Source organism: Haliaeetus leucocephalus, unplaced genomic scaffold (genome assembly GCF_000737465.1).
Source record: "Haliaeetus leucocephalus isolate CR32 unplaced genomic scaffold, Haliaeetus_leucocephalus-4.0 Scaffold362, whole genome shotgun sequence".
Taxonomy (NCBI): Eukaryota; Metazoa; Chordata; class Aves; order Accipitriformes; family Accipitridae; genus Haliaeetus; species Haliaeetus leucocephalus.
In genome coordinates this window covers 7600477-7610211 of record NW_010972798.1, presented here as the reverse complement: position 1 = coordinate 7610211, position 9735 = coordinate 7600477, and the positions used below count along the sequence as shown (strand labels likewise).

At 57.0% G+C, this 9735-nt stretch overlaps 1 protein-coding gene across 1 annotated transcript; it reads left to right on the top strand.

The window, feature by feature from the left end:
* The first annotated feature begins 227 nt into the window (after positions 1–227).
* Positions 228–6503, top strand: B3GNT7 (UDP-GlcNAc:betaGal beta-1,3-N-acetylglucosaminyltransferase 7). The gene is made up of 2 exons (XM_010573028.1): positions 228–304; positions 5076–6503. The coding sequence occupies exons 1-2, from the start codon at positions 294–296 to the stop codon at positions 6277–6279; spliced, it is 1215 nt and encodes a 404-aa protein (XP_010571330.1). The 5' UTR covers positions 228–293; the 3' UTR covers positions 6280–6503.
* Positions 6504–9735: the final 3232 nt, after the last annotated feature.

Below are 9735 nucleotides of genomic sequence, written 5' to 3'. Positions count from 1 at the left end.
CCAGGGGGGGAGTGTGGGGTGTCAACCTTAAACCCCTTCCCCTGGCAGCACTGGGGATGTCTCAGTCTGCTGGTGCGGCTGGGGGGGACGGAGGGGCAGGGCAAGAGTTAACCTACCTGCTCTGCCATCCCTCTTGGCTCCACCTCGGAGACCGAGGGGAGGGAAAAGGGAAAAAGTAGGGAAAAAAAAAAAAAAAAGAAGAGGAGGAGGAAGAGGAGGAGGGCAGAGAGAAGCGCCCGGACCGCGGGCAGCCCCGGCCAGCAGCGGAGCGGCCGCCCCGTCCCACTCCCAGCATGTTCCAGTGGTGAGTGACCGCCGGGGAGCGGGGGAGCCCGAGCCCCGCTCCCGCCCCGCTCCAGCACCGTCCCACTCCCCCTGTCCCCTGCCCTCCGCTCCCGCCGCTCGGCACCGCCGTGTCCCGGCGCTGCGCCCTGCCCGGGGCCTGGAGGGGGGGGCTGCGAGGTTCCTTCCCCACCGGCTCCCTCCCGGGGGGCTCCCCGGTCCCGTCCCCACCGGCTGCCTCCCGAGGGGGTGCCCCGCGGGGCGGCTGGCTGGGAAAGGGGCAGCTGTGGTGGGGAGGGCACGCGTGGGGAAGGGACAAAGGAAGACGCCGTGTCCCCTGTCCGTCTGTCCCCTGTCCGTCTGTCCCCATCCCAGGAGCGACTCTCCCTCACCCCACTCCCCGGCTCTGCTGAGGGCTCCCAGGCGGGGTCCTGTCCCACCACCCCCGGGCCGGGGTACCCCGGGGAAGGCTCTCCGGGGTGTCCGCTCCCAGCGCAAACCTCGCCCCATCCCGGGGCACCGGAGCTCCGGCCCGGCGGGAGCCGGGACGGGAGCAGCAAGCAGGAGCTGGCAGTCAGTGTCGTCTGTGTCCCCCCTCCGTGCTTCCCTGGGGATGCCTTTCCCAGCCCTTTCCTGGAAAGGGCTGCTCTGTGTGGCGGGGCCGGGGAGAGCGCGGCCAGGAGGGCAGCCAGACCTGCCCGTGGGGTCCCTGTCCCACGGCAGCGCCAGCCTGGAGGCAGATGCCCACGGCGGGGGGAGTGGGGTGGTGGGGAGGAACCATCCAGGGTTTGGGCTCTTGCCTCTTCCCCAGCCCTGTGGTTTTACCGCCTTGGATTTAAACCAGATGTCTTTTATAAGAAGGGGACGTGTCCCCGGACACCCCGGCAGTGGGGACAACCGTCGTGAGCTGGGGCCCCGCTTGGCGCTTGCAGCCAGCCAGCGCAGGCTGCTTTTGGAGACATTTGGGTGCTTTTCGCCCAGCATCTGCTCCTAGATAAGATCCCCTCTCCCAAGCCCTTGGCACCGCCAACAGAAAGGGCTCTATACTGGTGGTGCCTCTGCCGGCTCAGTGACTGGGTCTAATTGAGAGGCCAGAAAAATCCAAATAAATAGATAGCCCCGACCGATCAAAGAGGTTTTCATGTGGATCAAAAGTGGCTGTGTGCCTCTCCGGGGACCAGGGATGGAGAGCCCCAGTCTCCTGGGGCCTCGCCTGCCCTACAGCATCACCACCTGAAAGGAAAACTGCCCACCTCTAATTTGGGGATTTATATTTATCTACCCGGGGCAGAGCCGGTGGTGGTGTGGCTGCCTCACAGGGAGGCTTTTCAGCTTTTCCTGCTGGAGAAAAGGGAAGAGGAGGAGCAGGTTAGGACCCTTTCAAAGCTCTCTTGGTGGCACCAACACCGGTGGTTGGGGCAGCCGGTCCTGGCTGGCGCCAGTGGGAGCCCAGCCAGGATGGGCATGGGTTGCTGCTGTTCTTGGGCCCTGCAGCACCGGGTGCCCCAGGCTCTTGGGGATGCTGCCAGGGACAGGCTGAGGGTTGTGCCCCAGAGCAGGGTGCTGGGGCTCAGCAGGGTGATTTCTCTGTGATGGCAGTGAACCCGAAGCACCTCCCTCGCCCTTGCCTCCTGCAAAGCAGGAGGTTCTTGGGGTCTCCAGAGAGCAGGACCTGGTTTCTCCCCCCTAAAGTACTTCTCTGCTGAGGAGACCACAGAGCAGAAAGACTCAAGATCAGAAAAGTGCATGATTGCCACGCTTTTGCCCCCAAAAATCCTTGGTTTGATGTGGGAATCACCTGCGGTTGAGGGTCAGGGTCCCCCCAGTCCCCATTGCTTTCCTGCCAGTGCAGGGACAGGATTTCTGTGGGGCAGAAGTCAGCCGTGGGTCTCTTGGCTCCTGCTGGACCAGGTGGTGCCCCCATCTATGGTTTGCAAAGTCAGACCTATAGGAAAAATCTCAAAGAGATTTTTGTAATAAAGCAAAAATAGCATGTTGCCGGTGAGAGTTGGGAAGTGCTGTCTGCTGAAGGAAGGAGGAATAAGTTTCTGTGCTGTTGTGAAACACCTCACTGATACACCTAGATGTAGCTGGGCTACCCAACTGTCCAGCTCTTACTAAAAGACAGAGCTCTCCCCTCAGCCCCAGAGCTGTGTCTTCTGCCTGGGCTGAAATAAAAAGCAGTGACCCAAGGAGGGTAACAGGGGTGAGCAGCTCCGTGTGGCTCCCGTCTGTGGTGGGCAGAGCCCGCCAAGGGTGGGACCCATCCATGCCAGTTAGTGACAGTCCTATCTATGCAAATTTTTTTAAAATTATATCAGTAATTCCCTGCCCATGGCTTCTGGGGAAGTTCTGGCCATGCTTCAGGCTGGGTATTTTATCACGTGTTGCCCTTGGGGTGGTGGGGAGTGCAAGGGTGGGATGGGGTGGGAGCAAGGCTGGGGTGTCAGGATGGGATTGGTGCAACTGGGGTTACTATACAGGGGTGACTGGGGTTATTTCTGCTATAGTGCCAGAAATGAGAGATTTTAAACCCATTGCTTGGCTGTGCAGGGGTTAAAGTTGTATTGGGACGAAGGGTTTCTAAGAATAAGCTCAGAGCTGTGTGGCTGGGGCTGGAGAGGGTTAAGGGAATGGTGAGATCTAATCAGAACTGCTCCCTCATCAGTCTCAGATGAGTGGCCACATATAAAACCGGATGGGGAATATCTACCCATTTACCCGTAATTACTTATTTCCACGCTCGCTCTCACAGTCCATGCTAGCGATCACAGTTTTCCCACGTAAATGTGGGGCTGAAAAGTTCTTTGTGCTTGAGGGCAAAGCCAGAGAAAGGAGCTCCTGAAATCTCCTGGTTCCCCCAGTTCCCAGTTGGGGCTCCTGCGTTTCAGGGTGGCCGGAGTCTCCAAAAGCAATGCTGCCCCCTGCTCTGGGGAGCCTGAGGGGCACTGGGGTGTCCCACCAAGCAGGTGCTGTGGTGCAGCCTGTGCCCCCAAACCCCAGTAGCTTCCCGGCAGTGCTGATCACAATCTGGCCTCCAGGGCCAGGAGAGTTTCAAGGCTTCTTTTTGGTTTTTGGCTATCTGGAAATTACTTGGGTTAAATGTTTCAGATTTCAGCCCCAAGCTCCTTCTCTGGACTATCCCAAAGTGAAGGTGCCATCTGCCTGGTAGAGATGATCTTGGATCTAATGGAGAGTGGGAGGCTGAAGGCTGTCCCCGATGGGTGGCACCCAGGCTGGGACGTGCTTCTGTCACCAAGAGGACGGGCACAGGGGAGCCGTGAATCCCATGCCACATCCGTCTCCTTTGGCTTCCCAGAGGAGGTCCCTTTCGACCGCTGGCAGGGAAAGGGGCTCCAGGGGCCACCGAGCATCTCACGTGTCCCCTCCTGCGTGGGAGCAGCCGGAGTCGGGGCTGCCCTGGGGAAGCTGTCAGGACCTTGGTGGGCACGTGGAGCCCAGCTGCCGCCCCCAGTGCCCCCTGCTTATTTCCAGTGGAAGATGGCCCAAGGCAGCTGGAGCAAGCAGGACTGCGGCGGGAGGAAATTGGTGCAGATGTGCTAGCTGTGGGGGGGAGAAGGGCACTTGGGGGCAACAGCGCAGATGGGCAGAGCGGGCAGTTCCTCTCCCACGGCAGCAGGGCGAGAAACCCACCTTAAACTGTGTGGAAAAGTGGAGGGGGGAGGTATTTCGTGCATCAGCAATCTCTGCGTGCAGCCTTCCCGCTGTCCCAAGGACCACCGCAGGATGCCTCTCAAGCCCCCGGTGAGCTCCACAGTTTGTCCCATGAGCCAGTGGTTTCCCCAGGTGATGGGTCTGCAGAGCAGGAGAGCAGCAGGATGGCCTCGCAAGAGGCTGCGTCTGATCTACCACCCCCAGTCCCCTGTGCACCCTGGACATGCCAATATCGGATTTGCTGCAGGCTGGGAAAATCTGCTCCCAAACCTAAGCTTTGCAGTGGTGCAAATCCCCAGTGGTGCATCCACTGTCCTTATCCTTGTCACCACAAAGCGAAGCGATGGGTCTCGAGAACTGATGGGTCTCGAGAACTGATGGGTCCCAAGAGCTGGCCAAAACGCCCAGCAGTGCTCCCAGAAATGCTGTTTCCAGAGGTCGTTGCAGGTTTAGGAGTGTCTTTTCCCCACTGAACCTTGAAGTTCGTCTCAAATTGCAATTTTTTTGTCCTGATCTGCCATTTCAAAATGAAAAGGCAATGCCTGTTTCATGTCGACTCCCGTGGTCTTCCTGGCTCCAGCTTCTCAGTGTTGTGTAACCTGTGATGCCAACCTAGGGCCGTGAGCAGTACGTCTGTGTTTTGGAGCTAACGCTTCCATGGAAAAGATAACTTCCTTCTGCTCTTGTCCTAAACTGCAATTTTCAGATGGCTGAAACAGGGGTTTCCTGTGGGACTTTCCTCCAGAACAGCTGCTATGCTGAAGCTCTCATCCTGACTTCATCTCTCTTGCTCGACCCATTTTCTTCTTTCCCATGAACCTTTCCAGCTCTTTGTGCAGATATGGGGTTACCAGGTGACACCACAGCCACCTGCCACATGCCTTATGCCTGTCCCTGCCACTAAGTGTGGCCCCAGACCCGCCCCACAAACGGGATGCAGGTGGGAACAGTGTGGGTGGAGTTGTCCCACAGATCTTCCCACAAGGCTGCTGCCCGTCAAAAGGTGATGGGACACAGATTATGAGCATCCCATGACCTCTCCAGCAGATGGTTTTACAGACAAGCATCTTGCAGCCTGCTGTTTCCTCTCCTTAACCCCCCCTGTCTTGTCCCTTTAGGAAGAAGACCATCTACAAAACGGTTTGCCTCTCCTTCTTGCTGGTGATCATGGTGACGGTGCTGCAACGGGGAATGGCCCCCAGCCAGTTCATGCAGGGCCAGCAGCAGAAAGAGCTGCCCCTTCTGGAGCCTCTGAAAACACAGAAGAGAGACAACGCCTTCTCCATCACCAGCACTTTCTGGAAGAGCAAGAAGGAGAAAGCTCCTGTGAAGGAGGAGGAGAGCATGATGGCAAAGCAAGCAAAATCCTGGGATGTCACCACTACCAACTGCTCAGCCAACCAGAACTTCAGCAAGGTGGACTGGTTCAAAGGGCTGGAGCCCAATTTCCAGCAGTTCCTGCTCTACCGACACTGCCGCTACTTCCCCATGCTGATCAACCACCCCGAGAAATGCAGCGGGGACGTCTACCTGCTCATTGTGGTCAAGTCTATCATCACGCAGCATGACCGCCGCGAGGCCATCCGGAGGACCTGGGGCCAGGAGAAGGAGGTGGAGGGTAAGAGGATCAAGACCCTGTTCTTGCTGGGCACAGCCTCCAAGGAGGAGGAAAGAGCCAACTACCAGAAACTGCTGGATTATGAGAACCACATCTATGGGGACATCTTGCAGTGGGATTTCCTGGACAGCTTCTTCAACCTCACCCTCAAAGAGGTCCATTTTCTGAAGTGGCTGAACATCTACTGCGACAATGTCCGCTTCATTTTCAAAGGTGACGATGACGTGTTTGTGAGTCCCAACAACATCCTGGAGTTCCTGGAGGACAAGAAGGAGGGAGAGGACCTCTTTGTGGGGGATGTCCTCTACAAGGCCAAGCCGATCCGGAAGAAGGAGAACAAGTACTACATTCCCAGTGCCCTCTACAACAAAAGCAACTACCCACCCTATGCAGGGGGTGGGGGCTTCATCATGGATGGACCCCTGGCCAAGAGGCTGCACAAGACCTCGGAGACACTGGAGCTGTACCCCATCGATGATGTCTTCCTAGGGATGTGCTTGGAGGTCCTTAAAGTATCACCTGTTGGGCACGAGGGCTTCAAAACTTTTGGCATTGTGAAGAACAAGAACAGCAAGATGAACAAGGAGCCATGTTTTTTCCGGAGTATGTTGGTGGTTCATAAACTGCTGCCTCCAGAGCTGCTCCAAATGTGGGACTTGGTCCATAGTAACTTGACGTGCTCGAGAAAACTCAACATCCTTTAGCTCAGTCTCTCTGGAGAGCTGGGACTGGAGGGGCCAGGACAACTGATCCCTGCTCCGGGATGGGGTGAGCTTCTGCTGGTGGCACACAAGTCCTTTGGGGGCATCTCCCTCAGGGGCGAGGAGGGCAGAGACACTGCGCTCGCGGGCAGGGTTTGTGATAATGTTTGTTCTTGTACTGTAATGTGGTTCGCTTATCTCCAGCTGGGTTGGGGGTTGCTGAAAAAGAAGAGAGAAAAAAAAACAAACCACAACAAATCTAGCACAAAAGGGAGAGGGAGAGAGAGAGGGCAGAGGGGTTTGTGCTCTGCTTTAGGTACCACCTCCACCGGAGCATGATGAATGGCAGGGTGGGGGGAGGCAGGGAGGGATGTGGCACAGGCATTTTTGGAAGATGTTCAGGGGCTGGCTATCCAGGGAAGCTGCTTCAAGGGGGTTGAGCGGTTTACAAGTGCATGAGCCCCCCATGACTCAAAAGTCAAGGGGATTTTACTTGTCATTTCGAATTTCTCCTCCATGCAAGGTTTTAGTGACATTGACCCTCTGTGCATTTGGTTCAACTCCCTGCCAAAGTCCTTTCTGTGTCCCCACTATGCATCTAGGGAAAGGAGGTCTCCTCCAAGCCTGGACCTCGCCAGCCCCAAGCCCCCATTAGGGTTTCAGCGAGGCAGCTGGGGGATTGGAGTCTTTGTCCCTGCTAGAGGGTCCCAGACGATGGTGGCTCCCAGCACCAGCCCGGGCTGTGCTTGGCTCCCCAGCCCCTCTGCCAGTCTCGCTGTGCGTGCACTCAGAGGAATGCACCCAGGCGAAATTCCTCAGGGATTTGTTCCTCCTGGCAGAAAAGGGAAGGGAGGAGGCAGGCTGCCCTTGCCCACGGCCAAGGAAGCAGCAGAGAAACATGATTGGCCCCATCTGGAGCGGCCCAGGGGCTTATCACATCTGGGACCCCAACTCGGGTGCAGGCATCCCAGGGGCTTGCAGCAGGGAGACCCTCTCCTTGCAGCGGGGCTGCCCTGGTTGGGGTTGCCTCAGAGGGGAACGACAGACTCCAAAGACCCCATGTATGGCCACTTCAGGCTCAGCCCCAGTTTTACAGCGAGCGCAATGCTCCAGGGCAGGTTGGAGAGCATCGGTCCCGCCCTGGCACGCAGAGCAGGGGATGAGGGGACAAGGTGAAGGAGGGCTGGTGTTTCACACCACGTCTGCTCCTCTCAGGGTTGTTGCAGTGTTTATTCTACAGGGTGAAGCCCAGGAGCATGACAGGGAGCAGTATCATGAGACATGGCCCTTTTTCTTTGGGCTGAAAGGGCTACTGGAGCTGTTGAGGGGAGCCTCGAGCCAGCTGCCATGATGGAACCCCCCCCCAACACAGAGAGACATGCGGCCATGCAGGGGCCACGGCTGCTCTCCAGCCACCGACTGCAGGCGTGAGGAAAGCCAAAGGCGTGTACAAAGCCACACGCGTGCACGGACACTGGCGTGCCAGCTCACAGGCACAGGCTCTGCACACGCAGACGTCCCCGTGCATAGGGCTTGCATGGCCAGTTGTCCCTGCGTGCGGGTGGACGCACACAGCCACATCCATGGCCCTGACCACGCACAGTGAAACACAGGCACATATGTTCTCACTCTCTCTCCCTCTCTGGTGCCAGACGTTGAAAGGAAAAAATTTCGACTACCTCAAAGGTCCCCCTGTGCAGTGCCTTTTTTTTTTTCTTTCTTTTTCTTAATGTGTTTTGGAAACAGGCCCATTTCATGTACTCCAAGTCTGTATGTTCCCCAGGTTAGAAAACAAACAAAAAAAAGGGCATAAACCAGCCAAAATAGGCACCCTTGTGCCAAGCCATGCCGCCTCTCGGCAAATGTCCCTCGTCTGCTCAGACAAGATGCAGATTTGAAGAGGAGGAAGAGAAAGCCCATTACTGCCCAGGGCTCAGCTCTTGGTACCAGGGCTGGCAGCGATACTATGAACTTTGATTTATGATGCACCCAGCGGCACCGTGTCCCTGGGGCAAGTGCTGGCAGCACAGGGCAGAGCCCCAAGGGCATTTTTGGTGCCTGCTGGGCTTAGGCAGTACAGAACACTCCTTCATTTTCCCGTCCCCTCCCTCCTTCCAACAGGAGCGAGTTCAGAAATACTTTCCAAATTGACACCTCTGTAATTTATGTCAGGTACAGTACATTAGGCTGTATATTTATCCTATATGCAGGGACAGCTCTCGCTCTCCGTAGCAATGCACATGGCGAGCCAGGGCTGCGTGCAGAAATCTCTCAGTGTTGCTCTTCACCTGGTGGGACCTGTACAGAGAAACCTTGTAGATTTGGTGAATATTCTAGTTTCTAAATAAAGGTTAAAAGAAGAAGGAGAATTAAAAAAAAACCCCAAGCCCTCACTTTGTGTCATTGTTAGAGGATTTCTGCTGACCAAGACAGTCTGGCTGTTTGGGAATGAAATCTGGTAATGGGCTACAGTGGCAAAACTGCTGCTTGGAGTGGGCATTTGGGGCTGTGGCTGCCCTGCTCTGGCTTGGCATGGCTTCCTCGCGGAGCCTGGCATGATGTTTAACAAGGGCCGGTGGATATTTTCTCTCTTCCATGCGCTCCTCCAGCTGCATTTCAAACCCAGCTAAACTTCAGGTTGTTCTGGCACCCTGCAGCAAGGAGCTCTTCACCTCGCCCTCTGTGGGAAGAGACACTTTGGCAGGTTTGGAAACTCACCTGTTTTGTCGAACACCCTCTCCTTGTGCTGAAGGAGGTCGCCACCTCGCTGTCCCTGTCACCCTCTCCATGGCAGGACCCTGCTCACTGCCTTTTTTCCCCCCAACCAAAGCACCACCCCAGGGTGACACATCCCCTGGCCATACCGCAATGGGATACACAGGCCACAGGGCCAGCAGCAACCCCAGAGCCATGTCTGCAAGACCTGCATCAGGTTTGAACCTGGCTGAAGAGGAGGAAAGCCAGGCGTTTGGGTGCTGGGGGTTTCCAGGGCTGGCACCCAGCTTGGCTGCTTGACATAGCGATGGGGAGCAGAGAGGCCAGCAAAGGGGACCAGGATATGCTGGACTTGGCAGGCTGGGCCAAAAATTTCAAAAATTTCACAGGTGAGGACAAAAGGCAAATGCCGAGCAGATGCACTCGTGGATGTGCTTGCTCTTTCTCCCCCCAGCGTGACCCAGGGCTGTCTCCTCCAGCCGTGGGACTCCTCCGCAGGGTACAGGGTGCGAGCAAATGCTCCAGCCAGGGATCCGGTGTCCTGCGTTCCAATGTGAAAGTGGGTCTGGGTCCCATGGGCAGGTCTGAGGTCGACTGCAGGAGGCAGGGAGATGGGGGGGGAAGGACGCCGCAGCCCCCAAATCCCTTTGTTCATCCTCTTTCACACGTAAGCCGGGGGGGGGTCTCCGAGCTCTTCGCGGGAAATCACCCCCCCCCCCCAGGGGGGGGGACCGCCCCCCCGGG